General features: G+C 37.2%; 1 protein-coding gene across 1 annotated transcript in view; it reads left to right on the forward strand.

Moving 5' to 3' along the window:
- Positions 1 to 18,713, forward strand: part of LOC130075265 (V-type proton ATPase 116 kDa subunit a 1-like) — a gene marked incomplete at its 3' end in the record, with an annotated part of 32,887 nt that extends 14,174 nt beyond the window's left edge. Inside the window, exons 8-13 of the mRNA XM_056239843.1 lie at positions 3,056 to 3,182; positions 3,342 to 3,424; positions 4,094 to 4,187; positions 12,940 to 13,152; positions 18,270 to 18,420; positions 18,536 to 18,713. Of these exons, the coding sequence (XP_056095818.1) occupies positions 3,056 to 3,182; positions 3,342 to 3,424; positions 4,094 to 4,187; positions 12,940 to 13,152; positions 18,270 to 18,420; positions 18,536 to 18,713 (846 nt within the window). The remainder of the gene's footprint in view (positions 1 to 3,055; positions 3,183 to 3,341; positions 3,425 to 4,093; positions 4,188 to 12,939; positions 13,153 to 18,269; positions 18,421 to 18,535) is intronic.
- Between the last annotated feature and the right edge of the window lie 1,799 nt (positions 18,714 to 20,512).

Here is a 20,512-nt window from a genome sequence, read left to right on the forward strand (position 1 = left end):
CGCAATAAGAGAGAGCGGCAACAGCCTTGGGAAGATCATTTTGTTTCTTTACTTTTAATGAACATAATTGTGTGTTAAGCGTCTGCGACTTACTTTCACTTTGATTTGAGATAGTTTGCACGTTGGCTTGATGAATAGATGCTCATCTGCGGTAATGCGTGCTGCAGTAGGGTCATCATATCCAACTATAACATGACATATAGAGTCTGTTTAGTGTTTCTCATGACAATTTCTTTTTACTTGTTTTAATAGATTTATTTTTATTGTTTGTTTCTAACATGTCCTGTTCTGTAGACTTGCTCTTTATTTATTGTTTTTTATACTGTAGTGTACATGCAACCAGTAAAACATGTCCTGTTCTATAGACATGGTTATTATTTATTTATTCATGTTGTACCAGTCCAATATGACTGTCAGTTGAAATAAACTTTGTGTTGTAAAAAAACTTGTTTTATTTGTTATGAATCTATTTTGATGCGTTTTTGTATACGTAACTTTTGTAATTTTACATATGTTTAAAAATATCTAAATTAATATCGATATCGCAATATTCATTATCGATATCGCAGTATCACATTTTGTCAATATCATGCACCCCTAGTTGGAAGAATGGTTGCCAAAATTATAACATGCTAGAAACATAATAATCACAGCAATAATGATCAAGTTATAGACTCTCAAGTATTTGCCTATTTAAATCTGAACAGTGACTTTTTTTTGGCCGGGCATGCATATGCATTTTTGGCCGGGCATGGATGAAACATAGACGTTAATGGGGATGGTGCATTTTGTGATTTTTGTGATTTGCCTGCCTATTTTTTTCTTTGCCATAGCTCTAGAAGAATGCAGAACAGGTCTTTTGAACTGCTCTAAGTTTAAGGGTGTATGGATAGTAAATGCATCAAATGTTTAAATGCTAGTCATATGGTCGTATTGTTCTGGATTGAGCTGTAAAAAAATTCATTACAATGGGGGAGGTTGTTTTTTTAATAGATTTATGCTAGTGAGATTGAAGTAATAAAGAGGGATTTAACACACATTCTTATGTAACTGCTGCCAATGCCAGCGGGTTTGTCATTGTTCTGTGATCAATAATCCTGGCATGCCTTTAATACATAACATAAAACATATTTTTTCCATTCCGAGCACTGAATGAAAGGAAAGCACCATGAGGAGAGTTTAAAATCAGCATGAAACGAAAGTTGGAATAGTCTTCTGTTTCCTATTGTGATTTTATATCCAAGTGAAATGGCTTCTCAACAACAAGAAAAAATGTAGGGCGGGACTTGATTTTGTCCATGGGCAGGTCTGAATCTTCACTTGCCTCACAATTCAATTTGATTACGATTCAGAGGGTAACAATTCAATTATAAAACAATTCTCGATGCATCTTTTCCTCCAATGCTTTTATTTATTATTATAATTACTGTATTAATAATCACAATATAGTTCTTTTTATTATTTTTATCTTTGTTATTATTTTTCGTCATTTTTGGCACACCGCTTCCTCGACATTGACGGAACTTTCCGGCAATACTATTTTTTACTGTTATACGGTAGAGGGCACCATTACGCATCTTCTGTAAGAGTACAGAATCTCTGGATCAAAACACAGATGAAGAAGCAGCAGAAAGAAGCAGTTTCTTATGCGCATCATGTTGCAGTCTTTGAAATAAACACGCTTTTGCTTAGCTTTCTGTTCAAAATGTTGCCTTTTTTATTAAACTTACCCACATTTGCGTGTTGATAATATAAGAATGCATGAAGCTAGAATACTTTTTTTTTTAAAGCAGAAAGAAATGAAGGAATATCTAAACATGCAATGTATCGAATTAAATAATTATTTTATTGCATGGGAACCATGAAAGTTTTGTGAAAATTATCAAAAATGTTGTCAGTGTTTTTTTTTTTTTTTTTTTATGCTGACGGGGAAAGAGTTAAAAATAAGAACAGAGATGCAAAAAACAAACGGTAGAACAAAAACAATATAAGAAAGAAAGAAACAAATTAAATTAACAGTGCTTTACTTTTTTTTTTTCATTTGACATCTATTTAACAGAAGCATTCAGGTAAGAAATAATACAGAAATTGAATAATCAAAAGTAATTATTGCATAGTCTTTAGATTATTTATTTGTAATTAATAGATTATTATTAAGCTATAAAAGTTATTTAATCAAGAACAGTGAGTAATTTCCTCTTTTCTTTTGTTGCTTGATTAGCATTAATTATTAACAGCAGCAGATGTATTATATTTAGACCTTATGACCCCCCCCCCCCCCCCCCCCCCCCCAACTGTTTACGTTCACTAAAGATGTAAATACTCGCCAAGACAGATATTCTAAAATAATTCTGTATCTGACCGTTCTAGCGCAATATGCAGCTAAAGAGATCTGAATTCAGGATCGTATGCTGTCTGAGAGAGGCGGCTTTCTGTACGCGCACTTCAAGTGTGTCAGTCAGCACGAGTAACGCATTGAGATCTTTTTCATGGCTTATTGCGCTTAATAACTTTGTCTGATCTGAAACCGAAACATCAGACACAAGTTCTTTGCTTCCTGAGGACATATGCAACTTTTTATTAATATATAATAAACTTTATATGCAGAGATATCCTCTGTGTTTGTCTCTCACCTGCACAACCTCAGCTGCAAGTTTAAATTAAATCTCTAGTTGACGTTTCAATCTAAGTTTAAAGTAATGGAAAAACAGAATTAATGTTAACCTAGGGTTACTGTAAAAATTAATCTATAAAGGCTATAAGATCAAAATGTTGGTTTAAATGTAATTTATTACACATTATACATATGTAACAAGAAGTTTGGTGTTGCAGTATTATTAAATAAAACTGGATTTAATCCAGATTTAAGATTAATTGTTATTGGTAAAACCCACCCAAATTTCATATAACAAAAATCATATTTTGAAAATAAGGATTAATATTAAACCTTTTGAAGAACAGCAAATATTTGTTGTTTTGAATATCAGTTCATTATCCAGATGTCTGCTGTTAGAGGAGAATGATTTAATTCACTCATGTTTGACACTGTTTGCAGGTTTGTTGCAGGGGTGATAGGCAGGGAACGGATTCCCACCTTCGAGAGGATGCTGTGGAGAGTTTGCCGTGGAAACGTCTTCCTGCGGCAGGCAGACATCGAGGACCCACTTGAGGACCCCGCCACAGTAAGTTTACCCTGTGAGACAGAAAAATAAATAGCTTTTAGATAACTTTGCAAGCTAAAAATGTAATCTCTTGTCTATATAGTTTTCATTTTGGATTATTAGTTAAATAAACTGCATATTTAATGGTAACTTCCTCTTTTTTCCCCCTCTTTTTTTCAGGGAGACCATGTGCACAAGTCGGTGTTCATCATTTTCTTCCAGGGAGACCAGCTGAAGAACAGAGTCAAGAAGATTTGTGAAGGGTATGAGAGCATCACTGCCATTAAGAAGTCACACAACATAGTGACCGAAACAGAAGAAAACCGTATTTACATGAGATTTTAAAAACATGAGGTTGTTTTCAGATTTTGCAGACTTGTTCCTTATAATACTTTTCAAGTTTGGGGCATTTTTTTCAAGCATTTATTTGATCAAAAATACAGTAAAAACGGTAATATTGTGAAATGTTATTACAATTTAAAATAATTGTTTTCTGTTTTAGTATATTTTGAAAAGGTATTTTTTTCCTGTGATGGTAAAGCTGAATTTTCAGCATCACTACATTTTTAATCTTCAGTCACATGATCCTTCAGAAATCATTCTAATGTGATGATTTGGTGCTCAAGAAACATTTCTTATTATTATCAAACAGTTGTTTTGCTTATTCAGGATTCTTTGATAAATAGAAAGATCAAAAGAACAACATATATTTGAAATATAAATCTTTTGCAACGTTATCATTTGTTATTGCCCCTTTTGATAAAAAAAAATCTTAATGAATCCAAACTTGTGACAAATATTTGGCAAATTCATAAAATCTAAATATTGCATGTTCATACATATTGCAATGTGTTATTTACTTGTATTTTTGTGTACTCTGCACAATCACAATAAATATCTAATGCAGTCTTTTACTAATATATTTATGTTAGGTTTCGGGCATCTCTATACCCCTGTCCCGAGACCCCACAAGAGAGGAGAGAAATGGCAGCCGGAGTCAATTCTCGAATTGATGATCTCCAGATGGTAAGACGTGAGGACACACACACACACATTCTTTAAAAATAATGTAAGTGGTTGTAGGCCGAGTCTTTTTTTTAAAGTTCATATTTTTATTGTATGAGGTGAAAGACTGATCAGGGTTCTTATGAGTCCAGACCTGGTCTAGTGCTGTTAGAATTGTTACTTTGTTCACTCTGCCCACATTCTGATTCAGTTTTCAAGTCCTGCAGGACTGACTTGCACTGTCATTTTGCAAATGATGAAATCTGATCTGCTCTTTCAGACGGTATTGTCAATAAACGTTGTATCGTTGTCAGTTGCTATAGTAATAATGTAAGCACCAACACAATGGCAAGACCACCTGTTTGTGGTCTGACCAACGTCTCTATAGCCTCGTTTACAGTCAGTGAAATGTGACCCAATTCCGATTTTCATGGTGATGTTTGGTGAACTTCGCAAAGCTAGCATCAAGCATAATTTCGCGTTCGTCCATCTGTGCAAGAACCCCCTTTAAGCATGTGCGATGTTTCAGATAGTTTGTCAAGTGTAAACACATGAATCGGATATGGGTCACAATTGAAAGAACTTGTAAACGGACGGTCAAAAAAATCAGATATAGGCAACAAATCAGAATTGGGCATCAAGACCTGCAGTGTAAACGAGGCCTATGTCCTCATATCGGTGTGTGTGTCTCATCTTTTTCGTCTTAAGTGGAAACCCTAACCTGACATTGTTAAAACACATGATTTTATGATGGTAGCAACATCAATAAATTTGTTATGACAATTTCCTTTTTTCCCTGAACTCCTCAGTCTGATCAGATGTTATTAAGTCAGGGATTTTATAACAGATTTGTTTACAGAGGGAAAGAGCCTTAAAGATTCAAACATGTTTCCAGAGCCAGTAAACTCATGAATGCCTGTTGGTGTTTAGGTGATGTATATGACTGAATATGATTTGACAGTATTTGACAATTGATGTAATTGTCTTGATAAACTGCAGCTGAGTGGCGTAATGGAATTACATGAGATAAGAGTGTGCCCAGAAACACAGATTAGATTAGAGAAGGGTTTTTGTTACAAGTAAAACACAAGTAAAATAATTAAACACTAAATTACAAGGAAATGACTTTTCTTTTTTTTACAAATCTCACTAAAATACAGCAGACCACTGCAATCTGACCATATAATACATTTATGCATTTGACGGTGCTTTTATACATAGCAACTTCAATAGTAGTATTCTAGTTTTGTTGCCATTTCAATGATTATGTCAGATTAATTAGCTGTTTTTTTCTTGCATATTATTAACGGTTTGCACAAATCACTGTCACCAGATCACAGAGTAAATATATATATATATAAATATGTAATTTTTTTATTTTTACTTGCTGAATTGATCATTCTTCGTGCCTTTCCTAATATACTGTGACGCCCCCTGGAGGTCTGTGCATCACTTTGAATAACATCTGAATTAGTCTTTAAGTCTCAAAACTCTTTTTCTTCAATTTCCTTCTCTGTTTATTTATTCATTATCTTGAGTTGAGTTTAAACTAACAGATTTACAATAAAGCACAGGTTAATTTGACAGAAATATCCACTGGCTGCATCAGCGCACACACGCTTTCTGTCGATCCGTACGGCAGAGGGAATCTCCCGTAGTGAGTCATTAGAGGCTACTACTCGGTTTAATGGGGGACTGCTGGATGGTGTTACAGCTCTGGGTCTTTGAGAGAATCTCTCAAATCTCTGCCTTATTTGGGAAGGAAAACTTTGGGTGAGTGTGTCCTCACACATTTACATAGTACCCATACCATCCCGCCCACACAGATGCCCACACAGTTTGGACCTTCAGCACATGGCGAGGCAGTTTATCACTGCTGCTAACTTCTCACGTTCGATTTTTTTTTGTCTGCAGTGGCACATACAAGTTTCTAGCGTTATGTCATTTTTCAACACTTGTTGAAAGCGATATACTGCGTTAAACAAAAAATCACACCAAATCATAATTTGGACCTTAAAGGGATACTCCACTTTTTTTGGAAATAGGCTCATTTTACAACTCCCCCAGAGTTAAACTGTTGAGTTTTACCGTTTTTGAATCCATTCAGCCGATCTCCGGTTCTGGCGGTACCACTTTTAGCATAGCTTAGCATACATCATTGAAGTGGACAAGACCATTAGCATCTCTAAAAAAAAAAATGATCAAAGAGTTTCGATATTTTTCCTATCTAAAACTTGACTCTTCTGTAGTTACATCGTGCACTAAGACCGACGGAAAAGGTAAAGTTGCGATTTTCTAGGCTGATATGGCTAGGAACTATACTCTCATTCCTGCGTAATAATCAAGAAACTTTACTGCCGTACCATGAGTGCAGCAGGCGTAATGATATGACGCAGCGCCTGAAAATAGGCTACCTTCCGTCAACACAACGGAACTATTTTCAGGCGCTGCGTCATATCATTACGCCTGCTGCACTCATGGTACGGCAGTGAAGTTTCTTGATTATTACGCAGGAATGAGAGTATAGTTCCTAGCCATATCAGCCTAGAAAATCGCAACTTTACATTTTCCGTCGGTCTTAGTGCACGATGTAACTACAGAAGAGTCAAGTTTTAGATAGGAAAAATATCGAAACTCTTTGATCTTTTTTTTTTTTAGAGATGCTAATGGTCTTGTCCACTTCAATGATGTATGCTAAGCTATGCTAAAAGTGGTACCGCCAGAACCGGAGATCGGCTGAATGGATTCAAAAACGGTAAAACTCAACAGTTTAACTCTGGGGGAGTTGTAAAATGAGCCTATTTCCAAAAAAAGTGGAGTATCCCTTTAACAGGGTAGAGCCATATTTAATTTTGTCAGGAATGAAATCGAGGCTGTGAGAAATACATGTTGTGTGTGCTCAGTGGATTGTACAACATATTGTTTAACAACATAACGATTGTTCAGCTGACGAAAAACATCTTTCAAACAAAACTCAATAAAAGTGTGAAAATGACATGATGTCAAATGCAAATGCAAAATGACAGTGCATTCCATTGTAAGGACTGTAAGTCCATCCCTCACAGCCTCGTTTTCATCTGTGTTAAATTTAATATGGCCTCTAACCTGATAGACAGCTATGTGAAGTAAGATTTTGGGCCACTGAGGTTTCTCAGTAGGCGGGGCTACCTATAAAACGTGATCAACAAAAATCTGATTTGGGTAAAAAAACTTAAGCTGTCATCACAACTGTAAGGTGCCTTTCGCAGCGGCTGTCCCATAGTGAGCGTTCCTGTCTATGCATACCCACATACTGAGGGAGTTTGTTCTTCATGTTAGCCACACTTATTCGCTGATTCGCTCTCATCCCACACCCCCTGAAAACCCACATACATATCTGTTTGCTCTCGGACTTTTTCAAAAGAAATGAAGGAACACGTCCAAGCACAAGAGTGCTGACAGGGCCAGGACAAAGCGCACACTCGAGTTCCATGTCACTGACTCACTTGGAGCTAACAGCGGGCCTGTTTGTCCGGAGGTGAGAGAGAATGGTCACTATGCTTGTGTGTGTCTTTCAGTCAGGCGTTAATGTCTTTAATGTCCCTGTGCTCTTCTCCCAGCTTTGGAGAGAATTTGGTTTCTTTTAGTTTGATGCACATGCCTTGTTTGTGTTTGTTACTGTTTGAGAAAGACAGAAGGTCTTCTGGACACATTATTGAGGATTAAATAAATCCCAGAGTGGGCGAGTTTGTCTTATTTGTCAGTGTGGGTGAGTCTCCTTGTTTCCAGCGTGGGTGAGCATGTGGGTTATTCTAGTGTGGGTGAGTGTGTCTGATTTCACAGTGAGCGACTGCGTATGTCCCACCCAAGTGAGCGAGAATGCGCATTTGGACATTAATGTTGCCACTCTATCTGTCTAACATGACAACCAGATGCTGGCTCACTTCCTTGGCCACTCCTGAATGATTGTGAAATTCTTTTTACCTAAATAGAAGATACATAGGCTATATTCAGACAACCAGGGTTTGGGATTCATAAACATCTTTACCAGCAGGTGTGTCTGTTCATACAACAGCAAAAAGGAGCGGCTTGTATACTTTCTGTATGGACAAATAACTAAACTTAAAGTCCCTGTAAAGTCAAAATTAAGTATGTGTTCTGAGTTTGTCACACCACAGAAAAATGTGTTATTAGCCACCCAGCCAAATTTGAATGATAAAAAAAGCCTGCAAGTACATAAAATAAACTATCAAAATGTTGCAAAAATGAGCAGTATTCTCTGCTCTCAAACGCTGGGGGCGTGTCCACTGGCTGCGCTGAAGCCACGCCCACTCGCAGGAAAGCAGCCGACGCTGATATTAGGTGATACTGCTTTCGCGACGTGGAGATGAAGGCCGAGGCGGGAGATAGTCGGTTCGGCCCCATTCACCAGTAACAGCGGATTATCAGTGAATCCCAGTTGTCTCCGATGAAAGTTTATAAAACTATCCGTGGAAAATGATCACTACAGAGGGGGGTGTTGGTGATCCTCAGCTCTCCATCAAGGTTGGCTCTTCACAAAATTAATCCACTTCTTCTTGATGTGATCGTGTGTAGGAAATTTAAATAAAGACACCGATCTGTTTTGTACATGATCGCATCCAGGTAGTGTGTCGAAGGCATAGCCAGCTAACAAACTGCAGGCTGTAGTAACGGTAGTAATAGTGACTCGCGATTGAGCGGCGAACTGATGTGAATGTGCTCTATTGTTAGGGGAGGGGCCAGCCTCAGTGGCCTCAGTGCGTCATCAAACAGGGGCGTGTCCACGAGCTCAGGGGCTCCAGTGCGTCAACGAGCCCCGTTTTAGCCCCGCCCAAAAAATCCGGAAAATAGCAATGGTGAAAAACTGTTTAACGGTCTTACTCCACAATTCAGTACTTCACAGTTCACAGTCTTTGTAATATGTTTTAGCAATACATTTCTAACATTTATAATCTGTTTAGAATTTTTTTTAGAATTGCCTTTACAGGGACTTTAAGCCCCTATTCCTGCAATAGCTGTGAATAACACTTGTAACTATTGAGACAAGTGAGGTTGCGTTGGTTAATTACTTGTTCGTGTTTCTTGTTCAATGCAACAATAAACACAGCTTGAGGACTGATGTTCGATTGGCAAACAAATAACTCTTAGGCCATGCTTAAAAATATTCTTGTTTGCCGTAACCCGACCGACCCTGTCAAATTAGGACCGACCCAATTATTTATTTTTTTCCCCTTTTAGTCCGACCGACTTGCCGGTTGTAAACTTGCATTAAGACCGACCGATTTTTTTTTTACTCTTCAAACAACTAATACAAATGCAATAAAATAATATACATTTATTATAGTAAGTATTGTGAATATAAATTGCGTAGGCTACGTTCTTTCTTTTAAATAAAAACCCGTGGCGTCATCTATTATGATTATGTTTACACCATTGGTTTACGCATGTCACACTATGGCCTGTGCGTTCGCTTCGTTTCATTCACTGTCAATGGTTCGCGCTCGGTGATGATGGCTGCGGCGCGGCTGCTTGTGAAATACGTCTGTATATGAGCCTACATTTAGTCGCTCATTATTTGAAATTCTTAATGGTCAAATAGGGAATCGATGTTAACGGCCTTTTCTCGGAGCCCGTCCAGCTCGTCATGACATGCCCACCGCGAACGCGCGTCACACAGCAACTGCAGGCTCTGACAAACAAACACACATAAGTGTGGGAAGCCAAACACACCGAAAGGGGGACGAAACGGCGCGGTGTGTTACAGAGTTCGCGCTGCGCTGACTTGTAATCTGCGTGGCTCAATGGACCGAGACGCGCGAGCGCGACAGACTCGACAGCGCAGGAGAAGTGTTTGCTTGCGCCAGCCAATGGTCAGAGCGGCGCGAATTAATCTCACCAGCGCCGCGCTGACCAATAAAACAGCACATCCCATACCGAAATGTACTAAATTGCACAAAAGAAAATCGACCATTCCATAATATGTCAGGACTACTTAATCGGCCTATAGTTTCCTACAATGCGCCTAGCTATTTGGCCACACTGATTTCCGTTAATAATAGCAGATGTTTATGGGTCAAATCTCTCACTCTCTCCCTGCAACTTTTTGTTACCCTCCTTTCCTGCCCCTAGACCAGAAAGGGGGCTTGTAACAGTATGGGTCAAATGTAAACGAATGGTGCCAAACGCGCTGTTTTATTGGTCGGCGCGGCGCTGGTGAGATTAGTCATTTTAATTTATTTGTTTCCCTCTGAAAATCCACTTTCATTGAAATCTAGTGGCTCCTTTTTTTCTTTTGATTCTGCCTATTTTTTTCCAAATGAATGCAGCTGGAATTAATGCAATAAATATGTTTTTTTTTTTTTACAAAGATTTCAAATTGTTTGTGGTCTATAACCTGTATCAGAATGAGGTTCGCAATGGTGCGCCCGAAGGCATGGGGGTTGAAGACCCAGTCAGTGACGTCACGATATGCAAATTTGTTTAAATTCATACCGACCTAATCACCATGACCAAAATTATCCTTTTTTTTTTACATTGAATCTTGAAAAAAATATATATAGACCTACCTACCGACCCTTTTTTTTTTTTTTTTTGCTGTTACTGCAAACCAAAATATTTTTAAGGATGGCCTTATGGTCATTAAAAAAAGTTTCACAAGCTCATGAGCGTGAGAACAGTTTGACAGACAGAACGTGAGAATCCCCACACTTGCGTTCTTTGCACTGGACCACTAACATATTTCCTGTATTTGGCCAAAGTGTTTAAGTGGGCATGAAGACAGCACGTGTGTGTAGAACTTTTGATTGGCCAATGGAACACACTACATCAAAATACAGTAGTAATGTAAAGTAACATTTTTACATTTATTTACACATTTTGATTACATGACTGTTTGTGTTTCTAATCATTTGTCGCATGATTCTGTGCGTTTCTAATCATTGTTATCACCTGTGCTTATAAAGAGTTACATCTCACTCCACAAGGGTACATTGTGCCTTATGAAGACCTGATTGGTCGAAACGTTGCAATTTGGGTTTTTGATATGCATACTTTTTTTGTATTTTTGATTCATATATTTCAGGCTGTTGTACTCTTGTGACTCCATCATGGCCAATGAAGAACTTGTCTCTTTAAATAAGACATTTGAGTTTAGTGAAGCAGATTATTCTGGGATCCTTCTAAAAGACAATTTTTGACAACAATGAGGTTTTGTAGATGATATATGTTGAATCGGTTGGCCTTTTTCTAGCATTATGGCTTTCCCATTCACATCACTTTGATCAATATACATTTATCCACCTAATACCTTTTATAAATTGTCTATCTAGAAAACAAAACTTAACTTTTCTTATGAACTTATGTGATATTCTTTTGACAAAATACATCATGAAATATAAACTGCACCTGTGCAACAGGTGCATTAGAGCTACAATTAGCATCAAGCTACAGTACATAGGACAATTTATACGATTATACTATTAATACTGTGCTTTCACTCAAAACTCACTGTAAACTACCAACGAGTGTTTGCAATAATTTCCAATTGCGATCTAATGTGGGGTTTGGTCATATGCTGTTGAAATATGTTATTTATAGCCCTTTATAAGAATCGCTGCACCCGCTTAGCATTTCTCATGTAATCCTTTATTGTAATGAAAATAAGCCAAATCGCATGAAAATCACATACTATCATTTACCATCTTAATCGTGTGCTTATAACTTCATGTTTCACGTGTAGAAACATTTCTCTGGGTTTCTTGTATACGGAACTGACCGTGGAAGTGTTAATAGAAAATTAATAGAAATGATTCTGTCTATGAAAACAATGAAGTAAATATATAAATATTTCCAGATATGAGCGGACTAAAAGCCCTAATGAAGGCTGTTCAGTGAAGCTATGTGAACACAAATAAACCGGAGCAGACAGCAGACTGAATATGTTGTTATTCTATTCAAAATATAAAAATTACAGATTGATTATTTTGGACTCCTGGCATAAATTAAGAAATTAATATCACTGCAAACGAGTTTTATCCTAAACAGTGGTCAAATATCGAAGCTGGAGTCTTAAATCTTTCTAATGATACCCAGTTTGTCCAGATCAAGTAAGAGTGTGATGTTTTAACATGCAGTGAAGGTTGAACAACAATAATCTGGGGGCCCTGGCAATCTTTGCATTTAAAGGTGACACCTTCCCACAAAATATTGGAAATTATGCACATGTGAAAATAAATAATGCATAAATGGTGCCTGCTACATTCCCAAATGCAAGCTGAACTCACAGCACATGCGGAGATGGAGTTCACTGAGACGTGGAAAACACTGGATCATCGCTTTTTAAACACAGCACAAACAGGCTATATACTCACTAAATTTAATCGCAGTCTTTTGCGATTTGATAAGGGCACAAAGTCATATCGCGCTTTTGATTTTAGTTCGTTTGACAGATACTTTGCCAAAGCAATGGCGCAAAACAACGTTAGAAACTTTTGTCTTATTAGGAGGTTTAAAAGTATTTTTGATTCATTATGAAACTGGTGGCACAGATTAGACTATGGTGGGCCGCAAGAGTCTAGGCAATTAATAGGAAACACTGCATCAGATGTTTGAAAGAGTGACATGCAAAGTCAGACACTCAACAGCAATCTACCAAGATTCAGGTTTCAACCCAACCACTGCTCTTTCAGCTCTAATTGTGACCATATCACCTCTGTCCAGTGATCTCACATTTCCTGTTTTGACCCCTCCTCTTCCTCTGTGCTTTGTGTTCTAGGTGTTGAATCAGACGGAGGATCACAGACAGCGTGTTTTACAGGCGGCTGCCAAGACTGTCCGAGTGTGGTTCATCAAGGTCCGGAAGATGAAAGCCATTTATCACACTTTGAACCTCTGCAACATCGATGTCACTCAGAAGTGTCTGATCGCTGAGATCTGGTGCCCTGTGTCAGATCTAGACTCCATTCAGTTTGCGCTCCGTCGGGGCACGGTGAGGACACACACGTACACATTGTTTGATGTTTTTATTAGGGGTGTGACGTACACAAAACTGGCGGTTTGGTTTTGAAGTCACGGTTCGGTACGGGTTCAGTACAGCAAGGGGGAGTAAACTAAACATAAAATTGCTTTTTTTAAATTTATTAAGCAGTGGTTTACTGAAAAAATTGTGTCTCTGTCTTTAAATTAATTCAATTTTAATTCAAAGTTTCTTAAGTATAAAAAAAAGAATCTCTGTTTATGCTGTAAACTATATAGGTAGCCCTTACTTGTACATTACTATAATATTGAAGGTTAACAACAGAGCCCAAACTTTTTGCCTAAATTCAGTTCCTATTTCTTTTTAGATATAATAATCAACACTCTCTAAGGGTACGTTTTCACGACAACGATATGCTTTAAACGGAGAAGTTTTTCCTTTAAGTTTTCTGTGTACAGATGACACCATTGTTAAAATGATCCCCATTCACATGGATCCGCGAAAACGTCTAAAAACACTATAGACTGAACACGTAATACGCATGTGCATGACGTGATCATCTTCAGAGATTCACATTTTTGTTGTTTACACAGAGACCGTATTCAAAAACGTCCACTTTTGAAACCTGTTTGCGTTTTCAGGCATTGCGTTGTCGTGTAAATGAACGGCCAAAGCGCATAAAAAGTTTTACGTTTTTAGTTGAAAACGGTGTTGTGTAAACTGCCCCTAAATAATCAAGACATTATTAACAGGTTAAGTAAAATATAATGAATATATAGGCTAATATAGTGCATATATTTTAGCGAAAGAGTTCATTTCTTTTGTGAACTAACCAGCTGTGGACATTGAATGACTTGCCTGAGGTAAATGTAATGCTACGTGACGCCGTTGAAACACTGATTGAGCGATTACACGAGATATAAGTTTCAGTAAATTGTACTGTATCTTTCAACATACCTTCAGATGTTCATTTGTTTATTCTGTAACTAGTATTAACTTGTAACTAGCTGCTGCTTGAACTGAGGAACCTATAAGGTGGTCATCTGTCACGCCACATTAAAGAGTGTTTTCTTGTTTTGTTTGCATTTCGTGACAAAATGGACAGAATTTGAAAGATGACATTTTCGAAAAGTTACTAAATGCTGAGCTTATTGCGATAATTGGTGGTTAATGGTGGTCAGGCTACAATGCTGTATTCGTTGAGGACACATAACCTTGTAATGTGACGCGTACCAAAAATTTGTGTGACGAATACATGTACTGTTACACCCCTAATTACTATTTAATCAAATGTCAAGGAAGAAAAATTTGTTTTGTAGAGGTAAAGTGAGGTCAACCTCAACAATGGGCCAAGGCTGGGCCGGTGCAGCAGAGGGCGTGGGGCGTTCGGTACATCATGGGAATTTTTCGGTTCGGTTTGAATATTGTTACACACCTATTTTTTATAAACATCCTGAAATCTTGAGCCAGAGGAGGTTGGCATCTTATTCTTCAGGCTGTTACCCAGTATAACTGAATCCACCAAATCAAATTGCAATATAACCTTACCTCGATATAATTCATTACATTTAAATTTCTCTGTAAGAGAACATCACTGATACAGGGGCCTGATAAAATAATTGAATTCCCTTTACAGTAGGAAAACATTCAGTGTCATTTTATTTTGATATCTGATCTCAAATCTGCATCGTAGATGTTACAATTGACCTGTGTCATTGTTGTTTGAATTCTATACTATAATTCTATACTATACTTTAAGAGCTCTGTAAGTAATATGAAAGACGTATTTAGACTAATTTGAGGAATATATACAGTAGGCTTCTTACTGTTGTAGTTTATGGATATTTTAAAGACCCCATGATGTGGCTTAATGGGTTATTGTTGACATCCCGTTAAAATAGAACATTGTTGCGGGACATATTGAAGCGATAGTCATTTTTATATATTTTTTTACAGTAGCCAGCTTTCTGAGCCGCCCTATAACAGGAAGAAAACACTTAGAACATTATTTAAAACATTCAGTATATAGATTTTACTTATATCAGCACAGTAATCTGTTTATTTCTTTTCTTTAAGCATATTATCGTATCAGCAAACACCAATATCGATTGACCTCTATGTATGTATTGATATATTAGTATAAACTAATTTCAATATATATCTATATATTGAATAAAACATGTTGTGAGTATTTTAAACTTGCAGTTACCCTGTTTTCCAGTTGAATGTGTTCCCCAGCCTATTATTAAGTAACAGAATCTGAGATGCAAGATGTATTTTGAGATTGTATGGGTTTGTTCTGTACATATGAATTTAGTCCATTTAACATTGGTATGTTAGATCACATATATTATCACAACACATGTGTTGTCTCTAAGGAGTAGCCTATTTGTTCTTGTCATCACATTCAATGACTCACACTTTGTAAACATGACTTTAGCTTGTGTTATCCCAGGACACAGACACATGCACACAGGAGACTGAGTATTAGGACGGAATGCTCAGATGCTTTTACATTGAGTCATGAGACCCCTCAGATCAAAGTTTGATTTTTCCTGTGGTCAAGAGCAGCTGAAACCTGATCCTCCTCCCATAGTGCCACAAATGGACTCTGTCAATCACTTCTGCTCTGCCCTGTTGAAAAAAATTGATAAAACGATGGGTGAGATTGGCAATGGTCATCCACTCCCTCAGTTTTTAGTGTGTTGCCAATGCAAACGAAAGAGAGAATGCTTGTGTGTGTGTGTGTGTGTGTGTGTGTGTTTTATAGTAGTAAATAGTAAATTATAAATTGTTTTTATAAAAAAATATAATATAAATAACATCAGGTTTTTATTAAATTAATACATACATACATCTTTTTCACTAAAAAGATCAAATATATTTAAAAGACTCTTTATATTGTCCTTTGAATGCATACTAGTAATACAGTGCATTAATTCAGAATGATTGTATCAGCACGTTGGAACAAAAATCTGAACTTCCACTAAACCTACATGAACCAAACTTGAATACACAGCATGTTCTATTCTTTTTATGACAGATATTATAGAGTGATTTGTTTATATAGTATTTATTTGCTGACTTATTATACAGTTTGTGTAAACAGACAAAAATGCACTAGAACATGACCTACAATCAGTGCCGTCGCAGGTGGGGTGCGAGGCCCTGTGTGAACTTAAATTGCGAGGCCCCTCCCAGGCTCTGAACGTTAGAATAATTGGCTGCGCAGCCTACTTGTTAGCCTTGTCTGCTTACATGAATTATAAATAAACATAAAAAACATAGGCTATTTGCAGTATATTAAATCGTTTTTGACCTAATTATTTGGTACTGAAATTACACACTCTGTCGGCTCTGACGGCGTTGCATCACGTGCACCTGCGCAATAAAGCCTATGATTTCCGAAAATAGTACTATGTCAACTAGTGATATCAGCACAAGAACTGTTGAGGAATATGCAACTGATTTAGACAATTGTTTTTGTCATAATGTTATAATAACTGACAGACACTATCATTTCAGCCGCTCTGTGCATCCTTGCACAGAGCGAGGCTGAAGCTCAGCTTCGCGGCTGAGACACGAATATATTTAACATGATTATTACTAATTGGCATATTTCAATGCCAATTCTTATATATTCATTCATATAGCCTACTCAAAACAGACGGGGCAACCTAACGCAGACAAGTTAGCTCACCGTTTTTAGGTGATATGCCATGTTAGTAGTCGAGCTGTGATATGCAAATTGTTGCTTGCAAACTTTGCATTCGACTTTTTTCCCATTATCTATTTTCGTAAAATGCTGCCACACTGTCGATGTCTTTGACATGGTAAAGGAGGACTGACAGTAAATTAAACGCTCGCAATTAAATTAATATTCAGCAAACCTCCATACCAATGCCTTCGTTCTAGTACTTTCTTCAATCTGTCTCCAGTGGGTTGGGCTAATCCAAAAAAGTGAAAACAACGGGGGTGTTCTGAAGACAGGCTGTTACCTGTGAAACAGGGGTTCTCTGAAAACACCCCCATTAGCAATTCGTGCTTTCCACCTGATGAAATTAACACGTCAAAAAATCAAAAAATCCAGAACGTATCGACCAATAAATCGACTAATCGACTGGGAGATTACAGCCCTATAAAAAAAAAACCTTAATTTGTTGGGGGGAGAAAAAAATAAAAACAGCAGTATTGCGAGGCCCCCTAATGGTGGGAGGCCCTGTGCGGTTGCACAGTTCGCACAGCCCTTGCGACGGCTCTGCCTACAATGAATTGGTTGGGCTCAGGATGATATAGTATGTGCGCTGAAGATCCCTTGAGCGATAGATTCTAGATTCTCATAGTTACTCACAGTAGAAGGTGTGTGCGAGTTAAGGATGCCTCTGTGAGGTCCGGATTCTCACGCCTTACAGCAAGACAGTGAGGGCAGGGTGGGTGTAATACCTGTAATCCCTGCAGTGCGAGGTTGTAGAGTAAGGGTCAGAGGTCATTGGAATGTTAACCTCGTAATAGTCACATCGTAAGAGGATTAACTGCTCACACAAATTCACCTTCTGTTCTTCTGTGTTTGCCTCTCTGTCTTTATAGGGTTAAAACAGGTTATGCATCGTTTATATAGTGGCAGCAACCTACAGATGGACCAATTTGTAAATCCGTGCAAACCATTGTTTAGTAACAAAAAAGTAGCTTCCCTCTGAACCTAAACTAGAAGTGTAATAGTGTTAAGTCCACGTAGGCAGTGTGTTGGAATGTGAGGGACTGTGCTTGCGTGCTAGTTCAAAGCCTGTCCTTACACATGGCATTCTTCCTCATGCCTTATTTAACTAGCAGCTATTAATATCAGCTGTCTTACACATTGCCTCCACATGCACTTACATGCTGTAGACTTCACCTACTACTCAAGTTCAGTTTAGGATATACAGAATCTATTTAAAATTTAAGCAAACGAGTGACACTGTTTTCACAAATATATTAAAGCTTACATAAGTGCAATGTAGACTTGCAAAGACAAGTGAAACGTTTATGAATTTGGGCATTCATACAAATGCACCACTATTTACTGGGAAGCAAACTGGAGCATTTTATTTTTATGCATATCTGTTTGTGTTCAATTCCACTATTACTTGCAGGAGAAAAGTGGATCCACTGTTCCCTCTATCCTGAACAGAATGCAGACCAAGCAGACCCCACCCACCTACAACAAAACCAACAAGTTCACCTCTGGCTTTCAGAACATTGTCGATGCCTACGGCATCAGCAACTACCGGGAGATCAACCCAGGTAACCCTGAACTTTAACCTTTAGTCTCGGAGCAAGTCCCAAAGTCCTTTGCAGTGATTAAAATGGGCACACATATTATAATCAACATATTGTTTGCATCCATTTTTGTGCTCAGCTCCATACACCATCATCACCTTCCCCTTCCTGTTTGCGGTCATGTTTGGCGATCTGGGTCACGGTGTACTCATGACCTGTGCTGCACTTTATCTGGTGCTGCGAGAGAGCCGATTAATTTCCCAGAAAAACGACAATGAGGTATCCATCCACCCATCCATTTATGCACCTAGGGCTGGGCGATATGGCCCAAAAAAATTATCACGATATTTTTTTTATATCAGTCGATATCGTTAATTATCATGATAAATGTCAAATCTTTATTTCTTTCAAGTTTAAAGGCAGATTTTTGCTCCTAAGTGAAAGTTGTATAAACCAGAGCGTTAATTGTGGTTTTAACTCTTTATTGTCAGAACATATCATGACAAACACTTGCCAAACAGGTGAACATTTCACAAATCTGAGGTAGAACATTCAAATATTTGTAATTTTTTCTTAACAAAATTAATATCTGAATAGAAAAATATTTCTTCAGCACAGTTTGCAGTGCAGCCTGCAATATTCAAATTACATGTTTTGTCTCGAAATGCATATTTGACAGTGAGTTGACAGTAAATCTGCATCCTAACTCAAGCTAATACTACTCTGTTAAATTTATGTTCATTAATAATGAATCATGTTTAATTTGGTAAAATGTAATATTCTGACTGTTTGAGTTTTATTAAAATTAACCATTGGTCATCCATTATCATGCATTTAGATCATGATAACCACAGATAAAACCAGGCAAAGCCTAACCTTTAGCACCTCACTATCATGGCAAAATGTAACTTTATGGTTTCTATGGTATTTGTATGAAAAACAGTAGCCTAACAGTTAAATACATTATTAAATACTATAATTATATTCCATTAGTCATTTAATACATTGTCTACATTAATAATATTATACAATTCAATATGTATATCCCACATTTCATGGTGCAGTTAATATTACAAGGCTAACCTTACAGTAAATCCATGGTAGGCTAAATGGATTCAGTATCAATTCAGATTCTGACTGTATCGTTGCGCGCAGTGTTTCTCCTGTTTGTCAGCGGTGTTTCATCTTCCTTTAGACTGGTTTAAACTGGACATTTGTGTTCTTCGTAGAACTCAAGCGCTTCTCACTGGATCTCGTGACCGAGGCCGCTCTAGTGAGCTCGCGCGCGCTGCCGTTTGGACTTTGAGCCAAGCGGATAAACAGTCTGTGAGGCGCGCGCGGTTCAAATGAGTTTCGTTCCGCTTTTGGCGCATAAACATTATCGAACATTTATCGACCTCTTGATATCGTTTTATCGAGAAAAATTATATCGCGATAATTATCGTTATCGTTTTATCGCCCAGCCCTATATGCACCCATCTCATTATTGATGTTTGTCCTTATTCATATCAAATATTGTTCATGTCATATAGCCTTTATGTATATATAGGTCCAGAATATAGAAAAAATCGATCATAATTGTGTTAAACTAGTAATTTTGTTAATTTAGCATGAAAATCAAATCTTTGACTTGAAAAATAAAACGCATCTCTCATTGTGGGTTAATTCACTGACAAAGCTAAATGTGACAATTATTATTAGTGAGATGATTGTTTTAAGTTTGTCAGGTGATTTTGTTTTAAGTTCAAGTTAAAAGTTGTTATAAGATAATTTTATTTTGTTTGTGATGAATAAAAAAATGTAGTTTAAATTGACGGTTTAGGCCTAAATTGTGGCTTTTAAATGGTTATATTTATTCAATTATAATTTATTTATAAGTATAATTTAATTGTTAATTTTATATGTATTATTAAATAATAATTCAGGTATTTGTATTTATTTTGGACAAACTAACCTTGATAGTACTTGGTAAAAAGATGTAATTTTACAAACATTATTTAAAATATAGTTTCTTTGTCTAAAATACATATATGTGACAATTTGGACCATCACAGTCTCTCTCTCTCTCTCTCTCTCTCTCTCTCTCTCTCTCTCTCTCTCTCTCTCTCTCTCTCTC

Source organism: Rhinichthys klamathensis, unplaced genomic scaffold, assembly GCF_029890125.1.
Source record: "Rhinichthys klamathensis goyatoka isolate OS25496 unplaced genomic scaffold, OSU_Roscu_1.1 h1tg000571l_1, whole genome shotgun sequence".
Classification (NCBI taxonomy): Eukaryota; Metazoa; Chordata; class Actinopteri; order Cypriniformes; family Leuciscidae; genus Rhinichthys; species Rhinichthys klamathensis.